The sequence below is a fragment of the Panicum virgatum genome, chromosome 9N (genome assembly GCF_016808335.1).
Source record: "Panicum virgatum strain AP13 chromosome 9N, P.virgatum_v5, whole genome shotgun sequence".
Taxonomy (NCBI): Eukaryota; Viridiplantae; Streptophyta; class Magnoliopsida; order Poales; family Poaceae; genus Panicum; species Panicum virgatum.
Window position 1 is genome coordinate 29720407 of NC_053153.1, and position 22092 is coordinate 29742498.

At 46.3% G+C, this 22092-nt stretch overlaps 1 protein-coding gene across 4 annotated transcripts; it reads right to left on the reverse strand.

The window, feature by feature from the left end:
* Positions 1 to 107: 107 nt before the first annotated feature.
* On the reverse strand, positions 108 to 17756 carry LOC120689549 (flowering locus K homology domain-like). 4 transcript variants are annotated; one of them, XM_039971845.1, is made up of 7 exons: positions 17258 to 17756; positions 4763 to 5075; positions 3484 to 3715; positions 2445 to 2596; positions 1621 to 2346; positions 1326 to 1517; positions 108 to 646 (listed from the first exon to the last, which is right to left on the reverse strand). In XM_039971845.1, exons 1-7 carry the CDS (start codon positions 17704 to 17706, stop codon positions 491 to 493), a joined length of 2220 nt encoding a protein of 739 aa, XP_039827779.1. In that variant the 5' UTR covers positions 17707 to 17756; the 3' UTR covers positions 108 to 490. The 4 variants fall into 4 exon arrangements, with proteins under 4 accessions (XP_039827779.1, XP_039827782.1, XP_039827780.1 ...); XM_039971848.1 differs by lacking the exon at positions 17258 to 17756 and adding an exon at positions 5685 to 5843; XM_039971846.1 differs by having other exon boundaries at positions 507 to 1115.
* Positions 17757 to 22092: the final 4336 nt, after the last annotated feature.

Below are 22092 nucleotides of genomic sequence, written 5' to 3' on the forward strand. Positions count from 1 at the left end.
TAGCAGGTGTCTTTTGTGCAGCACCCAGTAATCCCAGGCATTGTGGTAGTTTAGAGCAGCTAATAACAGAAACACCAAAGAACGGTGACAATGTCAAGGGGCAAAGATTAGTACGAATATGATTCATTGCAAAGCAACAGTTCAAAATTTTAAACATCTCGGGACACATCTTGTACTGTTGTACATCATATGTGCGAAATCAACCAAAAATTCGCTTCCATGGACCATAAGCGCAGGCTCTAGCTTCTTTTTTCTCACCAACACCTCAGCCTCCAGTTTTAAAACCATGGAATGGATCAAGGCTATAAAACAGTCTACAAAAGAATCTAGATGAAACTATCAGGGTCAAAATTGCAACGGTAGAATCATCTCAGGATAACTATCAAAACATCTTTCTGAATCTACTGTATCTGTATTTCCTGTGTTGCCGGTATCAGGGTTTGGGTAGTGTCTTTGCTGGTATGTGCAGAAACAAAACTTTTGGGAGCTTTCAGTATATCATTTGCAGGCGCTGTTCTGGCAAAGTGACACTGCTTTTCTCAGTAGTAAGAATATTAGCAATGGGAGATCTGGATGCTGGCAAATATGATGGAATGAAGTTGAAACTATGACCAGGGGAGGCAGCAGCTGCTTCAGCCATAAAGTTCTAGAAAAGAAAACAATGATCAAGAGGTGAAAAGCCCATGTTTGTAACACAGATAACCACGAACAGAGTAATTATAAAGCATCGGCCTAAAACTAGTATTACAGAAAACAAGATGGTATGCAGAAGAAGTAAATAGGAGCCGCCACCATTTACACTAGTCACAAAGGAGTTGACTCATTCTTCGGCCAATATTAATGTCAGTTCATCATTGAAATATGCACTTATAACACATCTAAACGATAACAAGAGCAAGGAATCATTTTGATGACCTGGTATTCTCAAATGGAATGTTTCAGCATAAAAGCTCTAGATATAAGTACAGATAACATGATGCATTACTCCTTAAAAGGAAAAGGAAAGCACCACATCACCAGGATTGTAGCTATTAGCCTGTCTGCCGATGCACTTGACTGATGTTGAGCATTTGAACAAAACCAGCAAGGCATTCATCGCAGAAAGAGGCAGATTCCTACCCAACAAGTGCCACTAGATTAAGAGGACTGAACGTAATAGACACTGAACATAGGCATCCAACCAGGGGACAGAGAACTTTATATATGCAACCACAGAGGACTCTACCGGGAAATTTAATAAAATTATTTGCTCAGCATAATAACCATGTAATATATGATAGTTAATATATGATCTTAGAAGACATATAAGAAATCTCTTAGAATACCTTAATCAGCTGTTCTGCAGTAAGAACATCTGTTGCAGCACTTCCAGTGATCTCAATAGACATTATGCTCTCCTCGGAATTGTTTATCAAAATGCTCGACCTACTGGTACGACGAATATATTCAATTCTTTCACCAGATGGGCCAATTACAGCTTCAGCATAGAATATTGGAACTTGCATCTTCTTCTTAACCTGTCAAACAACCCACCATCCCAAATAGATATAACCAATTTTAGCAGGACAATCAAAACATACAATCAAGCGTACAAATATGACGCCTTTGGTAACCACAGACCTGAGAAGAAACTGCTGCAGACCAACTGGTTGATGAAGGCGGAGTCTGATGTTGTGGTGCTTCTGGCCCACATGCAGATACACGACAGTGTAGAAGATTTTCCACAGTAGTTGGTGGACGCATCCTGAAGGGTGGAGATGCTTCTCGTCCACATGCAGAAATACCAGTATTTGGAGGTAGTTCAGTTGCATCTGATGGAGACACCCTGGTTGGATGAGCTTCACTTACATGTAAAGATTTTCCAAAGCGTGGATGTTTACACATTTCATCTGATTGATATGTCTGTCTCTGTGGATGTGCTTGTTGTCCATACACAGATATAAGGGAGCGAATTCTTTCAACAGAAGCTGTTGGACTAATTGGAGTTGCATGCCATCCATGTATGAGGTTGCAGTGTGAATGTAATTTCATAGGAGCTGAATGATATGCCTCCATAGGTGAAGATGCTTTTGGCCAATATGCACTTCTAGCATGGTTTGGTGGTGTAACCGATCGATATCGCCTGAATGATGTAGATGTCTCCCATCTGTGTTCAAATGCATCAGCATGTAGAAGACTTTCGATAGGATGCCTGACCCTCAAATAGGAAGTGTCACTCCATAGTTCACAATGAAAATCTTCAGCACATACAGAGTGATAGCCTGGACTAACTGCGTGCACAGGGCCATCAGGATGGTCAATGTAGTGGCATGGAGGCATGTCCGTGTGCAATATTGGCATAGGGACCTGAAGGAGTCATCAATATTAAATGTTGATAAGGATAAAAAAGTTCTCATCTCAGTATGCCTGTTAAGCAACTAATGTTCTAAAATTTGGCAGCTTACATGATGGTCAAACAATGGGATGACACTCCGATCAACCAGATACTTCCTCAGATGAGAAGCAACAAGTTCCAAAGCCTTATGCACTCCTGCAGGCAGTCCCCATATTTCAATAACCTTATCTTCTTCCAGTGCAACAGGCGGCAGGTCACCATCTAAACAGTTAAACCATGTAATGAATGAGGTACATACTCAATAATACTGAAGGCTGGACTGACAACCCAGCAATACCAATTGCAAGAATAACACCCTCAAACTGTCTGTCATGGTATCTCCAGATGGACAAGATAGATTCTCATGTAAGCCAATAACAAGTTGAGACATGAATTTAAATAATGCTGAACAAGTGAACACACTTTAATTCAAAGATGGATCATGGATGAGGTAAAAATCATGCTACTTCTAGTTCAACAGGGCATGCATCATGTGATTTTTATGAAGTAATAGTTGAAACTGTTTCTTTTCTGTTCTATTAATGAATCAAGAGCTGTCATGTCAGTGTTAAAGTTGAAAAGTAAGAAAAGAAAGGTACATGAACAATTAAGGAGTTTAGAAATTCCAGCACAGTTTGTACTTTACCAGAACTCTTTGAATGTAGGCCAATATTTTCTGACCATATATGAGATATTAATACCTGACAACATATAACACATATATGCATCACACACCATCGCTACAGCAACACTACATTTCAGAAGTGCATCAACAATCTAATATTAATAAGTTCAACCATGTTTGAGAAAAGATGCAATCATGCAATTGAAACAACAGGTGGTACTTCTGTGATGAGAGCAAAGCACAATTTATGCTAACATGAGCTTCAGCAGAGCAAGTTGGGCAGAAACAGGATTAACTGCTCTACTTTCATACTTCATTAGGTACAAAATCCTGTTGCTTGCAGCAGATTACTCATATTCTCACTAAGTCAGTGCAATCATCTGTAGATCACCATGCACTTCTATGACAATCACTGATATCAGCAGAAGGAAGAGTAGCGGGAAAATGAGCTGAGAGGTACATGAAATCAAAGTAAGAAAGATACCAAGGACACGGATATTGGTTTGAGAAGATTGCATGATTGAACTTATCATCACACCCTGCTCACCAATAAGGCTTGTTGCCTGTTCACTTGGTGTAAGAATCCGTGTCACAATTGTACTATTGGATCCCAAATCTAAATCATCATCTTTAATTGTTTGCTGATATACTCTTAGTAGTGCATCCATGGCCGGAGGTAATGGCGCATCAGGCTGCTCCTTTCCGAAAATTATTACCTTCCAAAAAGAAAATGAGAGCAAGTTTTAGGACAATTCTTTACGTTGAACCAACACATGAAGGAATTTTGAATTGTCTATATCAGCCAGCTCAGCAAAAATTTAACGGGAGATAAAGCTCTGTGATGGGTATGGCATGAATTAAACAACTTTCAGAACAAGTTGCATGAAACGGATAATTTTAAAAGCAATGGTAAGTGAGACAGTGGCGTGAACCTAAATTTTCCAAGCATAAATCAAGCTCTTTTTTAGGAGCTATTTTGAAGAGTTTTTTATTATTATGATCAGCTGGTGTTTCGATTGTTCTCTTGTTTTGTTCAGCCATACAAGAATATATGATGAGCCATACTTAGTAAGTGGCAAATGCTTTATTTGTTCTCTTGTTTTGTCTCAAAATATTTCTTCAAATCCTCAACAACGAAATATTCTTCAGTCTTCACTATATATATTGTTTAGATTTCACAGGATATCGCGGAAATAAGGATTCACAGTTTTAGCAGTACTGCTCTAGCTCCTGGGTACTCATGGAGGGCCCGGTTGTTACAATAAAATGTACAATTTATAATAATTAACAGCAAATCACAACACTAAGATAGTGGTGGGTGTTTAATAGGGGCTCTCTTTATCCCCTTTCTTATATAATATAATGATACGCAGCTCTCCAGCTGTGCTGACAAAATGCCCTGTCTTTGACCAGGATAAAGTGAACTAAATATAGGATTCGTGTGTGTTAAACATTGATAGTTAGCTGAAGTTTGATTAGGCCTGCAAATTTAATGAAATCAAGATGCATTTTTATCTATTGTACTAACTAAACCAAAAAGGTGTTTATTACAAACAAATAGCAACAAGTTGTAATCGATCACAAGTAGCAAATGAACATATTGTTTCCTGAAAGATAAAAGGGAAATATAATGCAGCCAAAAATACAATAAATTGTATTATCCAATGAACAGGAAACATAAACTCCTTAAGGTCCTGTTTGGAAACCAGAAAAATCCTAAATCAACTATAAGGTAACTGTGCAGTGGACAACTTAGAACTTACAGCTTGCTCTGCCGCACAAAGATGGCCACCTATAATTCGGACACAGGCTTTTGTTTCCTCACACAGCCTTCTAACCCTTTCTCCTTTGTGGCCAATTATCGCACCGACTTTATGTGAAGGAATCAGCATCCTGAAGACACTGGTTCCAGGCCAACCAGGATACCTGTTTTCACCAGCAGAGGGGGTGGTACTACCAGAGTCTTCATCATCAACAGACCCTTGTTTCAGGGGACTCTGCTCACGGGATTTGCCTGCCACTTTATGAACCTCTTGCTCCTTGGAACTTGACTGCATCTTAGCCATGCCACCAGCACTGAAGCACCAAAACATATAAACACAGGTCAAATTAACACCCAATAGAAACAGTCAAATAATAATGATAACAGTGTTACATCTTAATGGTTAGGAGAAAGCAATAATGATGGGAAATGTTGAAGAATCAGAGCATTTCCACAGATACACAATAGAAACACACGCCGTAAGAACAATCAGGCTCGAAAATCCGCATATGCCAGCAATGTCCGATACTGATCTCAAGCATCAAGCACCCTTTCAGTATCCAGACCATAATCTTAGTCCTATGTAAACATCATACGAGCAGTAATCCGCAGATATAAATCCAAAACTAGGCCTAATAAGAATAAAAGGGAAGATAAAAATACAGCGACATAGCTTGCGATTAGATCAAGTCGACGCCGTTTCGCACCCGCCACCCTCAAACGCTCAGGTCTACACCGCGCTCCCTCAATCCGGCCACATCATCCTTCCCCCAACCCTAGAAACGGAAGCGCGGCTCCTAGCGCCGACCGCGGGGGGCGATGCCCCGCCGCCGCCCAACCCGACCAGAGAGCGCGATTCCCGGGACGCGCGCGCGCTCACGCACGGGAGACAGGACGGGTAGGGGCGCAGGGCTTATGCATACCTCCTCGTATGAAGGGGGCCGGCGGGGCGGAGGAGGAGCGGAGCACGCGGTGGAGGCAGAATGGCGGCCTCGACGACGAGCCGTGGCGCGGCGGAGCACGTGAGGAGTCAAGGGGTTGGAGAGAGAGGAAGGGGTTTTAAACTTGGTGGAGAGCAGAGGGGTTAAGCGCAGCAGCAGCAGCAGAGCAGGAGGCAGGAGCACCCGATTCACACCTGTCACCAGCGGCTGTTTGGGCCTTGTGTGTGTTTCCTGTGGGCTGGGCCGAAAGGGTTTGGACAATCCAGGCCCAGCAGAGGCCCACTTCTCTGATTTTTCTTATTTTTCTCTCATTACTCCCACCTGATGACCTCAACCTTCTAAGTCCCAAAAGGAAATGTTTAAGTCACTCAACCTTTTTTTTTTTGAGAACGTGCACGCACTTATTTCACTAAGAAGAAGAAGCGACCTTTATGAATTCACCCCGATCAAATAAGACCAGCTATCCTGAGGGATATTCCCAAAAGAAGGAGCCTCGCATAAGGCTCCCCCTACCTCTACCGCTGTGGATTGTATTGAAGCGTCCCCTCATAAAATAAGACTTAAATGTGATACAAAACACCAGTCCCAGGAGGCTGATGCCACATTTATTACATCAGATGGTTCAAAACCGTACAAACCTTGGAGGACACTCGATACAGATAATGATAATAAGTAACCAAGTTACAACATAACACCAGACCGCAAACCACATGGGGGCTAGCGCGGGCTCAGAGTATTGCGTCAGCGAAAACATCTCGAACAGGGCCGGTTCCACAGGCAAGGTTGGGTGTAGAACGATAACCCTACTCAGCGTCGTCTGGTACGAAGTCTGGATCTTCTTCTGTAAAAAGTAAGAATGGGGTGAGTACAAACGTACTCAGCAAGTCCAACCACACCCACGGAGGGGGGGTTAAATCAGAATAATATGCACAGGTGAATCAAGGGTAAGGTTACGGTTTAATTTGCGGAAAGCTAAGTTTAATGCGGGGGTTTGTTTAGCTAAAACATTTCAGAAATCAGTTTTTATATTGAGTAATACGGAGTTCAAGTTTTAAACTGCTACCGGACTCCCCGTCCGTCGTAGCACACGGCACAACTGCCGGACACAATTCCAAAACAACTCACACCAGCCCATCCCAAAGAAACACTAGTTATGTGACCACACCATAACTCGCCCAATACCGTGGGCATGGCTATTCGAATAGCTTTTAACTCTGCAGAGGTGTGCAACTTTACCCACAAGTAGGATACCACAACTCGAACACCGTCGTGTCGGTGTAGATCCCAACATAGCCATTACCCACCATAGCTAAGCCTGACTAGCCATCACGGGATTCACCAAGGGGTCATCGACCTAACTCTGAGGTATAATCGGGGTATAAGTCACACTGAGCATATCCCTTCTCCTTGATCACCCGTTGCTCTCAGCCCTCCTGATGGCTATCACACCAACTAGTGGGATTTATGCTACGCCGTTGCCCATACAACGGTCGAGTGGTTTGCACGATAGTGGAGTTAGGTGAGATGACACACCAGCTCGATCCTTAGACACGACAAGATGTATATCTCCCTTCTCTGCCCTGCCACATTGGCACGAGCACACCAAATGGCAAATCCTTAGAAATGACATCCATCCCGTCTAAACTTTCTTTACAAAAACACCACATTTATCCCATCCCATACGCACACATTTTCTTTATAAAATAAATAGTATTATGAGTAAAGTCCTAAGCGTTCTAATATCGATTAACGTCCAAGCAAAATCAGATATTAATCTAGGTGGTCAAGGAATGGTTATCACAAATCAAGGGGTGGCTATCCAACCGTGTTTTCATGCAAGCAAAACATATGCAATTTTATAAAACAGGCCATTGGGTTGTGTTTATAAAAACTAGGACAGAAACATGCATCAAAGGATGGGATTGAACTTGCCGTCTTCAAAGCCTTCTGGGATGTCCTGTCCTTCGGGCTCGGGGTCGCGGAACGGGTCCTCGTTCTCCTGCTAACAGTACTGCTCGTTGACGGGCTCTCCTTCGTTCACTCCGTGGTCTACAGCGCACACAAACAAGCACCCAATCAAGACACAAAACTTAAAGATTTATCGTTGAGCTCGAAACGGAAACACATAAAATATGGAGTTCGGAGTAATATTTTTGGGTGGATTCTTAATGGCATGGCCGAAACTAGGTTAGAAAAGACGTGGTAACATTTCGGGTTGATCAGAGTTCATTAGGTGCATGAAATAATAAGTTGTGTAGAGGTTTATGGGTTAATCAAGGGGTTAGGGTCCTAGTCGTAATTAATCTTGAGTAGGCAGGGGTCTGTTTGTAATTTTTGGAAGCATTTGGGTTATTCTGGAGAGATCAGGGGTCTATTTGAAATTTAGTTTATACTAGAGGGGGGGGTTTATTTGCGAATATATTAAGGGTGGGGGTGTTTCTGCAAAAAGGATAAAAGGGTGGAGGGTTTCTTTAAGAAATAAAGGAAAAGGGGAGGGGCTTTTGGGCTAATTGCCATCTCCTTCCTCTCCCCACGCGGAACAGAGGAGAGGGGGGGGGGCGCTCGGCGCCGGCGATTCGGCGGCGTGAGGGCTCGGCGTCGGCTCGGGGTAGGGGGAAAAGGGGCAGTGGGATGTGGGGGATTGATCCCCCCGCTCACCTCGGCCCGGGGCGTAGCGAGGAGGCGGGTCAGTGTGAGCAGGCGGCGGCGGCACTAGCGGCGTGCGGCGGCGGCGCTGAGAGCTGTGAGGAGGAGGCGCGCAGGGGTCGGCGAGGTTGAGGTGGGCTTGGAGGCGGGGCTAGGGTCCCTTTTATAGCCGCGGGAAGGCGGTGGAGTGGAGGAGGCGGTGATGGCGGCCGGCGAGCCTTGCGGCCACCATTGATGGCGTTCTGGCCCCTTGCGAGCGTCGCGGAGCGAGGCACGGGCGGCGAGGCGGCCACAGTTGACGGGACGCGAGCGGTAGCGGCGAGCACAGGGTGGTGCTGTGCGGCCCAGGGCGGTGGCGCTAGTGGCGAGGGCGGGCGCTGTGCGTGGCCGCGTGCGCATGGACGCCGCCGAGCAGAGCGGGGCAGCGGTGGGGCAAGTGCGCGGGCACGTGGGCGCAGGCGAGCGGGACCGGGGCAAGGTGCTAGCGGCGGGCGTCTCGGCATTGAGCGGGGCGGCGCAGCGACGGGCGGCGCGCGGCGTGGCCAGGCACGCACGCGGGCACGGCGAGCTGCGCGGGTACGGACCGGCGCGCGGCGCGGGCACGCGGTGCGCGTGCGCGTCGCAGCGCGGCGCGACGCGAGCGTGCGCGCGCGGGCGCACGGTTGGCCGGGGCGGGGCGCTGCGGTGCGCGCGAACGCGGCCGGTAGGAGCAGGCCGAAGCGGGGCGGCATGGTGCGCGCGCGAGGCCGGCGAGGTGGTCAGGCCGCTCGGCTCGGGAAGGAGGGGAGGCGTGCGCACCGGTAGCAGCCCGGGCAGGCACGCGCGTGGTGGCGTGGTGCAGCTCGGGCAGGCGCGACGGGGGGGAGGGAGAAAAGAAAAGAAAAGAAGGAAAGAAAAGAAAAAAGGGAAAAGGGAAAAGAAATAGAGGAAAAGAAGAAAAGGGGAGGGGAAAACAAAAAAAGAGGGGGGAGGGAAAAGTGGGCACGCGCCGGCGGCGATCGCGGGGTGCGCGGGCCAGCGGCCAGCGTGCGCGGTCGGGTGCGCGCCAGGGAGGAGAGGGAGGAAAAGGAGAAAGAGAGGGAGAGATTCGCGGCGGTCGGACGCGACGCGTCGCGCTGGATGGGAAATGGATGGGACGCACATTGAAAACAGGTGTCGAGTTGTTCAGGAGAAATTCTGGGACTATGGTTCAGGGTTTAAGGGGAGTCGAGCTCAACGACGAAAAACAACTTTAGCGCATGATTTATTTTAGTAAATTTTCGGGATGTTACAATCCTACCCCACTTAAAATGAATCTCGTCCTCGAGATTCTGCTGGTTCCTAAACAGGTGGGGAAATTCCTTCTTCAGAGCGTCTTCGCGTTCCCACGTTGCTTCTTCTACTCCGTGTCTGCTCCACTGAACTCTGCATATCCGTACTTCGGAGTTTCTGGTTCTCCTAGTGACAGTGTCTAGAATCTTGACCGGTACTTCCTGATATCGTAGGTCTGGCTGTAGATCTATCATTTCTACTGGCACATGCTCTGCCTCGGGTACCCTCAAACATCTTCTTAGCTGCGAGACGTGGAATACGGGATGTATATCTGATATTTCTTCTGGTAGCTCCAAACGGTATGCTACTGCTCCAACTTTCTTCAGAACTCGGTATGGTCCAATGTACCGAGGGGCCAATTTTCCTTGTACCTGAAATCTTCAGGTTCCTCGAATGGGTGATACCTTGAGATACACAAAATCTCCTGGGTTGAAACAAATTTCCCGCCTTTTCTTGTCCGCGTAGCTCTTCTGTCGGGACTGGGATGCTTTCAGTTTCTCTCTAATCTCGGCTACTCTTTCTTCTGCTTCTTTTATGAGTGCGGGCCTGACTAGGGCGCGTTCTCCAACTTCTGACCACATCAGAGGGGTCCTGCATTTTCTTCCGTAAAGAGCTTCGAACGGCGACATGCCCAAGCTTGCTTGATACCCATTATTGTATGAGAACTCGGCATAGGGTAAACTATGTTCCCAATCTTTGCCGTAGGTGAGAACACATGCTCTCAACATATCTTCCATAATCTGATTCACCCTTTCTGTCTGACCATCTGTCTGTGGGTGATAAGCGGAGCTAAAGTCTAGCTTGGTGCCCATGGCCTTATGCAAACTCTTCCAAAATCTAGAGGTGAACTGGGTCCCTCTATCTGAGACAATTCGACTGGGCACACCATGCAACTTCACTATGTTTTCCACATAGAGCTTGGCTAGCTTCTCTCCGCCATAGTTGGTCCGTACGGATATGAAGTGAGCCGCTTTAGTGAGTCGGTCCACTATTACCCATATGGAATCGTGCCCTTTCTGGGTTCTGGGCAGTCCTACCACAAAATCCATCCCTATTTCGTCCCATTTCCAAACCGGAATGGGTAGGGGTTGCAACAATCCTGCCGGCTTCTGGTGTTCAGCTTTGATTCTTTGGCAAGTATCACAACGGGCGACGAATCGTGCAATATCTGCCTTCATCCCATTCCACCAATATTTCTGTCTTATGTCCATATACATTTTGGTGGATCCTGGGTGAATGGAGTAGGCTGAGTTGTGGGCTTCATCCATGATTATTTGCCTGAAATCTCCCTTCTGGGGTACACAAATTCTATCTTTATACCATAACGTTCCTCTATTATTCACTCTAAAGTTTGGTGCCTTATTTTCTCCGGTCTGCCTCCGGATTTCCATCAGTCCTTTGTCCGATCTTTGGGCTTTTCTGATTCTTTCTTCTAGAGTGGATTGAACGTTTAGCACTTGGCTGGAGCCTCGAGGGACAATGTGCACATTTAATCGTGCCATTTCCTATCGTAAATGGTCATTCTTGGGCCCGTAGGATTTCCGACTAAGGGCGTCGGCCACTACGTTTGCCTTTCCCGGGTGGTAATAAATTTCCAAATTATAATCTTTGACCAATTCCAGCCATCTTCTCTGTCTCAAGTTCAAGTCTGGCTGGGTGAAGATATACTTCAGACTTTTATGGTCGGTAAAGATTTTGCACTTATTTCCAATCAAATAATGCCTCCAAATCTTAAGTGCGTGCACTACGGCTGCGAGTTCCAAATCATGGGTCGGGTAGTTTTGCTCATGAGTCCTGAGCTGATGGGAAGCATATGCAACGACTTTCCCATCTTGCATCAGTACACAACCCAATCCTTGTCGGGACGCATCACAATAGATGACAAAATCCCGATGAATATCTGACAGGGTTAGTACTGGAGCTGTCGTCAATCTTCGCTTCAATTCCTGAAAGCTCCTTTCACACGACTCCATCCAGGTGAACTTCTTCTCTTTCTTGAGCAGCTCTGTCATGGACCGGGCTATCTTAGAAAATCTGTAAGGATCACCGGGGTGTCTGACCCTAGAGGGGGAGGGGGTGAATAGGGTCGCTAATCGCTTTTTTAATCTAGGGCTCAATCTAATTGCATAAGATAAACCTAACACGTCCTACACATGCTAGTTATGACTAAGGTTTATCTATGCTACTCTCTACTTACCCTAAAAGACTTGCAACCTATAGCCAATCCTAATCAAACTAACTAGGAAAGTAAAGGTAAGCAAGAAAGAGTAAATGCGGAAACGTAATGCGGTAAGTAAAGCGGTAAGGGAGAGGATATGCAAACTCCCGTGAAGACACCAAGACACGATTTAACGTGGTTCGGTTAAGACACCAAAGTCCCTCCCTACGTCCACGGCCACTTGCTCACAAAGAACAAGTGTAATGCCGAGTCTCTTCGCTTGATCACCGTCTTGCCACGCCTCCAAGGCTCCCGACAATCAAAGGCTAAGTGACGCCAAGTCACAAAGACGAGGTCACCGCCACCATCTATCTCGAAGCGTCACCACGGCACCGTCTTCACTATCTTGGAGTTTTAACACCAAGTAGGGGCCTCCTTCCCCGCACAAAGTGTCGTTGCCACTCCACACCAAGTCAGAGGGTCACACGACGAGTACACAAGGTGCTTGCCGCAGCAAGGCTTTCTCTCAAGCTAGTTCTCTCAAGAACTAAGCCTAAACAAGCACTAAGCACTCTCACAAGTGTGCTTAAGCCTATATGATGTACAATGAAGCTCTATGGTGGTTGGAGATGATCTTTAGCTCTTGTATACTTCCTTGAACTCCAGCACTCTCAAATGACCCGGCCTTAGGGGTATATATAGGCAGCACAAGCAAATATAGCCGTTGGAGAAAAGCTGCCAGAAAACTGCGTAACGCCGGTTAATCCGACGTACCCCAAAAGCCATCATCGGTTTAACCGGTATATGTAAACTGCTACGTGAAAAACTAGCCGTTAGCAATTAACCGGTGTATCGCCGGTTTAACCGATGCAATCAACCGGTGTATGTAAAATTAGCGTCGGTTTAACCGGTGATTGTAACTTCTTCACGTTCCTCCAAAAACCACCTCTCTGGACAACTGAACCGATGCAATTGACCGATGCATCGTCGGTTCAACCGGTGTATGTATTTTCATCGGTCTTCGTTTGGCAATGCACCGACGTATGCATTTTCTTCAACGTCGGTTAATCCGGTGAGTGTATCTTCAGTTTCCAGCTTCTGGACAATTACACCGGCGTGTGTCTTTTCCTTAACGTCGGTTCAACCGGTGTATTGAATTTCTTCACAGTCTCTTCGATTCTTGGCCAGGCACGCACGCGGGCACGGCGAGAGGCGCGGGTACGGACCGGCGCGCGGCGCGGGCACGCGGTGCGCGTGCGCGTCGCAGCTCGGCGCGACGCGAGCGTGCGCTCGCGGGCGCACGGTTGGCCGGGGCGGGGCGCTGCGGTGCACGCGAACGCGGCCGGTAGGAGCAGGCCGGAGCGGGGCGGCGTGGCACGCGCGCGAGGCCGGCGAGGTGGTCAGGCCGCTCGGGCTCGGGAAGTAGGGGAGGCGTGCGCACCGGTAGCAGCCCGGGCAGGCACGCGTGTGGTGGCGTGGTGCGGCTCGGGCAGGCGCGACGGGGGGAGGGGGAAAAGAAAAGAAAAGAAGGAAAGAAAAGAAAAAATGGAAAAGGGAAAAGAAATAGAGGAAAAGAAGAAAAGGGGAGGGGAAAACAAAAAAAGAGGGGGGAGGGAAAAGTGGTCACGCGCCGGCGGCGATCGCGGGGTGCGCGGGCCAGCGGCCGGCGTGCGCGGTCGGGTGCGCGCCAGGGAGGAGAGGGAGGAAAAGGAGAAAGAGAGGGAGAGATTCGCGGCGGTCGGACGCGACGCGTCGTGCTGGATGGGAAATGGATGGGACGCACATTGAAAACAGGTGTCGGGTTGTTCAGGAGAAATTCTGGGACTATGGTTCAGGGTGGAGTCGAGCTCAACGACGAAAAACAACTTTAGCGCATGATTTATTTTAGTAAATTTTCGGGATGTTACATGTATATGGGTCGGCATCGCTCCTCGCCTCTGCCGCCTCCAGTTGGCTTCGATGCCGTCCTGGCGCCTCTGCCAACACCGACGCTAACCACAACCCTCATTCTCGACACTAGCCGATCTCCCTCGCCTCCACCGCCGTTCACCGACTTTGGCGCTGCCCCGGCGCCTCCACCACCACCTTCCAACACGTGCAAGCTACCCTTCTCCAACTCTGTTTGACCTCACCCGCCACCATCCCTCTCCACCGTCCGGCCTCCCCCGCCACCATCCCTCTCCACCTACCATCCTCCACCACCCCAAGAGGCGGTGCCCCTCGCTGCCCTACCTCTCGATCCTCCATAGGTTGGACTAGTGGTGGGCTGCCGACACGTCTACTCGCAATAGCGTGCATGACCACTAACATTCACGGCTATCTCAAGGAAGCACACGCGCGACCCGTCACTCTAATTTCGCAGTGTGTTAAAATATAATAGATTTGTACAGTAATATACAAATCATTCAATTTTATGACGGGACATCATTTGTGTGTGTTTTAGCCTCCAAGTTGACTTAATGTGAATAATCAGGTGAGATGTGTGGAACTGAAGATCAATGTGCTGACGACGATGATTCTACAGTTTTGCTAGGTTCTAATACCTTTCAGTGAAGTTGTTTAGGTCTTGAAAGCCATGTTGATGCCTGATATGGAGTTCCAACACTCACTAGTTACTGATGTGTTGTGTGACAGGGGGAACCATACATGAACTTGACTCCCTCTCAATCGAAACACCATACACTTAATTCTAGCAAAAAGAACAGAAAATTGAAAAAAGGAAAGGAAAATAGATAAGGAAATTGGATTTTTTTTTGATGAATGGCAAAAAGGAGCGCAAAACTGAGTCTCTGCATCCATAGCCTCACAGAAAACCCCTTTTCGCTGTTGCAGGGCTTATGTGGCTCGTGGCCAGTAGTTTCTCTAGTGCTAAGTAAGGGTCATCACTAGGTTTTAGAAATATCTTTCAGTAAAGTTATTCAAGTGGGGTAAAGCTAAGGTAGACTTATTCGGGACCGGCAAGTACAATTTCTTTGATCCCCCCGTCAACAGGAAAGCTTGCCAAAGGGCCTCTAGCTGACTTGGTTAGGGGAACCTAGCGGCACCCCTCAGGTCCTGAGTTCGACTCCCCGTGGGAGCGAATTTCAGGCTGAGGGTAAAAAAATCCCCTCGCTGGCCCTGTGTGCCAAAGCACTGGTTGTGAGCCGGCCCCAAGTCGGCCTGAGGACCCTTACATAGCCCAGGCAGGTAGTCCCTAGGGGTTACGTCTCCCAGTGTCAGGACAGGCTAGGGTTCGGGGATTTTCTCGGTCGGGGAAGCCGAGTCTTCTCTTAGATAATACCGGTGGGGCGGTCTTTCCCCACCCGGCCGAGTTTTTTTATCAAATTAAAAGCTTGATAGTGAAGTTCTTCCATGGTCTACTCACCAAAAGAGGGAACAGAAACAAATTAAGCAATCGTTTTCCGCGATAAAGAAATACAAATTAGGTGAAGAAAAGAAATCATTCATGTAAATTGGCAGCAAATAAAGAACAGAGCAAATACTGTTTTTAATTTCTAAACCGCTTGTAATCCACAGGCTCAGAAAAAGCCTCTTTTGCTGTAGCATGGCGCCTCACGGCCACTAGTTTCTTCAGTGCTAAGCTTGGAATCAAAACAGCCAGGCAACGCAATGCAAAGAACCCCTTTGGCCTTTGCTGGCGAATAGAAATCATCAACTGATGTCAGGATCAAGCACTTCTGAAAGAACAATCTATTTTACCAATCCTTTTTCCTCCAGCGACCCAATGTTATGCTTAATCATAGCCAAGAATAAGCGTAATGATGGCTCAGATTTCACAATGGACTAATTGACCTTTCTGCCACAAAATTTTCGGTTTAGTTGACTATCCCCCCGAATCTTGGCGCCACGTTTTTGCATAACCATCATAGCTGAGCATATATTACCCATGATTGCGATTTGCGAGTGAATGTATGCCCATATTAAAATCCAGGACCATGACTGAATGTCTCAATCCCCTGAACATAAATCCTCTTTGACATTGCATTGAGATGTGCAGTACAGGCAACAAAGATTTGGTTTCTGCAGGCGCTGCAAGGTGTAGTGTGAGGGCAGCAAAGAAGCTATAAGCAAGAAAGGGGCTTGCTTCTGAACTTGACACCATCGCCCACCACAAGGCAGCATCATTTGCTGCAGGGATGCAGCAGCTTGTATAAAGAAAACTCGGTCCTCTTTCTCCCCCATCTCCTCGCGATCATCTTATCTTGTTGAGGGGAATGTCGTCTGGAGCGAGACCGGCCGGACAACGGGCGGCGTGGGCCGTCGCCTCGGACGGTCTCGGACCAGGCTTCATTCCCCCCAACGGCTCCATCTGTCGCCGGAGTCAGGGAAGAAGACGGTGCTGCAGTGCTGCTGATCTGAAGTCTGAACCTGTATTGGAAAAAGACCATGTCCATGTCCATATGCTGTCTCCTATTGTTTGCAGTAAGTGTTTCCTTCTTCTTTCTCGAACAACTTTCGTTTTTTCTTTGATTGTAGCTTCCAGTGGCCTGTAATATTGCAAAATAAACGCGGTTTTCCACCACCAATTGTGTTCACCTTCTATCAACAATGGCGCTCTGTACCTTGCAACTAGCATTGTTTTCGGATCAAATAATACTGTTCTTGAGGATGACTGCGCAGGCTAGAACTTCAGACCCCGCATCTTCTCTAGCTACCGGTTTCAGCCATAGCTTGGACATTTTAGTTTTCTTCTACCATGGTTACTGCAGAAATTAACTAACCATGGGTAGGTAATTAACGGATCAGCACATACTACGACCATTATCTACGAGCCTGGAGTAGTAGGTTGGTTAAATTCGATGCCGTGGGGCCACCGTGTAGCCTGATCTGCATCGGTTCTCGTGTCGTCGTCGTTACGAATCTTTCCGATTCCGATCATGGAAAGATGGCTTCCAAGATTGCTTCGTCAGTCGCCTACACGTGCGCTTGCCAAGAGCCCAGCTAGCGTGCGTGCACAGACCACAGTTGAGCTGCCGGCTGGCGCTGGATGCATTGGAGTGACAACACAGCCAACCATCAATCACCAACGTGCAGCATCTATAGCTACTCGTAGTACATAGGAGTAGTTATTAGGGCATGTACAATAGTTTAGACAGCTGCCGTTTATAAATATCTTGTAGTATATAGCACATAGACAATAAAATAGACAACTCATACAATAATTTATCTATTACACTGTCTACAAGGCAGTTAATCCAAACATTGAGTCATATATCATGATGATCAAGCATAAACTAGATCTTTGTGTGCCATTTTGTTGCTTTCTACAAAATTCATGCTGTATGCTAGAATAATACAATCCTATTAACGTTTTAATGGAATTATATATTACATTTCACTTTCTTTTTATATGATTATAAATTATCTTGTGACTTCTACATTTTATGAGGACTATTTCATAAAATAACTAGAGGCTATGTTGTAGAATGAAAAATATCACCTTATCTCTATCTCCTGTTCTCGATCTCTCTCAACCACCGGTCTCTTTCTTTCTCGTCCCGTGCTTTCTCCGCCGGTCTTCTCCGCAGCGTCAGGCGGCCGGACAGCAGAGCAGTCAGCTAGGCAGCATGCAAGCCGGACGGTGCTGTAGCTTACATGCGAGCGGGCGGATTGCAAGCGGCACAGCGGCAAGCCGGAGCGGGCGGAGCGGCGGGGGCGGGGAGCAGCCGGAGCGTGGAGCGATGGCGGCCGGCCGGTCGGCCGGAGAGCGATGCGGTAGCTGCGGTGTGGCATGGGGCGGACACAGGCATCTGATTTCGCACTCAATCCATATGGGGGGCGTCGCTTCAATCCGCAGCTCGTACAACCGGCGACGGTGTCGTCGCTACTTCTGGGAGCACGAGCCGTGGTCGTCGTCTCGCGAGACCACGGCCTCGCCCGGTTCGGCATTTAATCACCCTTGGTAAACCCGATTAACCAGACATAGACGGCTCATTAAATGGCGCTGTACATGCCCTTAGCCAAGCCCCAAGGGCCAAGGGTACAAGTGTGTTTGATTTAGAAAATAGGAAGACAAGGCCTCTAGAATCTGTGCCGTCACAAAGTGTTAATACTTCATTTTGACTACATACAGTGTATATTATGTAGTTTAGTTAATTTAATTTGGACATAGGAAAACTTTTAGCGGACACATACAAGTGTGTTTGATATTTCCTTCATATTGCACTCAGTAACTATTTCTAATAAACTTTTAGTGGTCAACTACTGTATCATCATACTGAGTTTTTGAGTTTTGAAAGGTCTAAGGCCCTCCTTGCATTGGATACCTTAAGTCACCCCTGATTTATGTTGGTGATTTATTTTAACTTACTTTCTTTAAGTCACCTTTTGTTTGGTTGCAATGACCAAAATGTTTTAATGCTGTCAAACAAATATCATTGTGTCCCTAATTAATGCACTACAGTAATTTTGAACGTTTGACCACTAATTAGAAACATTAAATGTGAATAATTGATAAAACCCATTCCATAACCCCGGGTGAAATCGCGAGGCGAATCTAATAAACCTAATTATACAATGATTAGACAGTGTCGTGCTACAATAAACAACCACTAATAATAGATTAATTAGGTTTAATAGATTCGCCTCGCGATTTTCTATCCATCCGTGTAATTAGTTTTATAATTAGTCTACGTTTAATACTCCTAATTCGTGTTGTAAAAGTCGGCAAAAAATTTTGGTAACTAGACAGGCCCTAAGTCCCTTTAAGCTACCCTACCCTTGAGTGAACTTGTGGATCAAGATGGCAATGGGTACTCGAAACTGTGTACCCAATGGGTTTTAGCCGATAAGAAAAAGAGTATGGAATGCGTTTTATACCTGTGGGTACATTGTTGGGCAAAATCGTGTACCCATTGGGTATGGCGGGTACGGGTGTGGATGTATAGTACACATGCCCGCCTATCCGCGGGTGAGAAATACCCGCAGAAAAAACAAGTCATTCTAAGTGCCTAACTCATTTTAGCCCATATGACCTATAAATTTGGCCCAAATCCAATTAAACCGTTCTAGTATATATATTGTTGAACCCTCCATGAAATCCTACTCCACACTCACTCCAGTTTTAGTTTGGAATGATTTATTTTTCGTATAAATGTGTGATATTTATATATAATTCTCAGGTATGCTTTCGAGTACGGGTTACCCGTCGGATACAAATTACCCGTGCGGATACGAATATGGAAGCATTTTCCTACCCATGTACAAGTACGGGTAACCCGACGGGTAAAACTTAGTCCTAGTGGGTATAGGTATGGGTGATCACTACCCATCGAGTACGTACCCGTTGTCGTCTCTACTTGTGGATTGAAATCCCTCCAATCTATTTTAATCCTTATAAGTTAGGTTTATTTGGATCTCAACTTACTTAAATCGACTTAAACTGGTGACTCAAATCAGGGTAGCCAAACAGCGCCTAAGATTACTTCTTTTGGTTTTATTGAAACAGCTCCACTTTTGGAAGGTAGACATATAGTCGTACAGGATCGATCTAGACACTGTTGAGTAATAAAAGCCTAGACAGTTAGCGCCACCAAACAACGGCTTCTTTTCTTTGGCTGATCATCAACCTGCTCTGAAAGTTCCTGCAAACCTTGAGTGGCCTGACCTTGACTCTGTTTGGGTGCCCATGCACATGCTTTTGGTTGGTGTTTGATGGCATGAGCCCATGCCATTTTTCTCCATGATTGTAGCAGAACATTAAGTCAAAACTCGTCACCATTCCGAGGGAGATGATGACTTTATCCCTGATCTAATCAATAAGTATGTTTTGGATAGGAGTACTTTCTGATGATGCTATGTGCTATGCATCTCCATGTGTGAGCCATCATTTCATAAAGCTTCATCATCCGTCAAAATACTGATTCAAAGGCTGGTTAAGGAGTTCATCCACAAACACAGTGGAGTACACAAGGATTCCACCAACAGCCCACAGCAAGTCATGTGCCATATATACATTGGACAGTTGTGTAGCAGACAGGGTACAAGTATTACAACTGCATCTTATTATCTTAATGATTCCATCCATTCCAAATTGTAAGTCATTTCAATTTTTTTTTTGAAAAGTCAAAATATTTTAAATTTAACTAAGTTTATAAATAAAATACTAACATTTATGATAACACATAAGTATTATTAGATTCTTCATTAAATATACTTTAATAGTATATATCTATTTGGTACTATAACTTTTTATAATTGTTTCTATAATTTTGGTCAAACATAAAAATAGTTTGACTCTCCAAAAAATTGGAATGCTTTATAATTTGAAACGGATGGAGTTGGATCTTGGAAAGTGTTAGATAACTAGGCAATTTTCGGTATATTTTAATTCCAAATATTACTAGCAATTTCATGGCATAAAAGAGTGATAATATGTGAACAAAGAATGTGCTTGTGTTCATGTTATTCTCACTAATAAGCATGAACAAAATATTAAACCAAGACGGGACCAGTGCCGGAGGCACCGGTTGCGCCGTTACCAGCTGGAATAGACATTTTATTCGACTGGCCTTGCCTGAAGTAGCGAACGACGTCGATGCAGGAGGTTCGCAGTGCAGTCCCACGAGCGGTCACCAAAAAGTAGACGAAGTAGTCGTTCAGGGAGCGAGCAGTCGCGTCAAGACGCTCCCCAAAAACCTGATTGCCCGCGTCCCGTGCAGGACCTTCAGCGAGCAGAGGTTCCGGAGGCCTGCTCTCACTAGAGCTGTGCGCGTAGCGCTAGCGATGGGAATGCAGAAAGCAGCAGAGGGAGAAGGGAGAGGTCTGCTAAGCAGGAGTACCAGAAACAAGAGTGCTTGTGTTGTGAGGATGAGTGGAGGAGGGCCTGATTTATATAGGCGTGGAGGTGCCTCAGATTCAACGAACCTGGACATCATAATGGGCTTTGATGAGCAGCAATTACTGGTGCAATTGAGTCACAGGAATCTCATTAACCGCAAAGGTTTTATTCTGTGTCATCATTCACCTGTTAATGCCAACATTTTATTGTCTCTATTCTAATGCTTTCAACAGCAAAACGTTCTCTCATCTCAGCACATCACGTCGCACCTGCACCTGCACGTCACGTCACGTCCGGCCGCGCCACGCACACGCACCGCCCGGCCGCGCCGCGCGCCGCGCCCTCGCCCTCGGCCTCGGCCCGGCTCGGCTCGGCGAGCGAGCGCGCGCGTGTGGTTCACCGACCTCCTCTTACCGGCTTCACAAGTGGTGTACATGAGGTCCACCCTTTAAGTCGGTTGAGACCCTCCTCAAATCCCGGTACGGAATTAAGCAATTGATTCTCTAGCATTTAATAGTGGGCTTTAAATTCTTTTATTGCATTGATTAGAATAAATGGGCCAAGCCCATAATTCCAACAATCCCCACCAAGAAATTCAAGACATACTAGAAATGCTCTCATTCCCTCATTGATATACCAGTATTTGACAGAGACTGTTAAATTGAACTTCCATCTAGGACAAAGGCTACACTTATTCACAACTGTACAATGGACTATGCCTTGAATTGCTAGTCTTGTGCAAACAAGTTTGACCAAAGCCCTATACTGGTACTAGGCTGCATAAGCATCCCCGCGGTTTGGAGCTTATAAGTCATACTCCAGGCCCTTCATGAGTTTCTAGAGAATACCCAGTTCTCATAGACCATGACCAGTAGTCAGACTCATATAGGTGTGTTCCTTTCAGATGTTCTATAGGACAACATCTTTGTTTCAAGAAAACAACTCATTTGTTTTAAAGAAACCACTTGGAACACATTAAGGTATAGACCAACCTGCCATACAGATTAGAAGAGAAATGCACCATATACACGGAATGAGCTTTTTTCACAAAGGTTCTCTTCTCTCAGTCAGACTTTAGTTTGTTTCACCATCCTACTTCACGGGATCTCCGATCATATAGGACAAGTTTCCACTATAGAATGACTCACGTGGGTCTCAAGCCCAATTCTATAGATGCATTGTCTATCACATTCTGTGAAAGACCCTTTGTAAACTGATCTGCCAGATTTTTAGCCGTCTGAACATAGTCCAGGGTTATAACTCCGGAGTTTCTCAATTTTCTGATAGATTTCAACCGCCTTTTCACATGTCTAGATGACTTCATGTTATCCTTTGAACTGTTCACCTTGACAATCACCGTTTGATTATCACAGTTCATTAGAATTACCGGTATCGATTTTTCAACTATCGGCAAGTCCATAAGGAGCTCACGAAGCCACTCAGCATCAACAGTGGCGGTATCTAATGCTGTGAGTTCTGCTTCCATAGTTGACCTC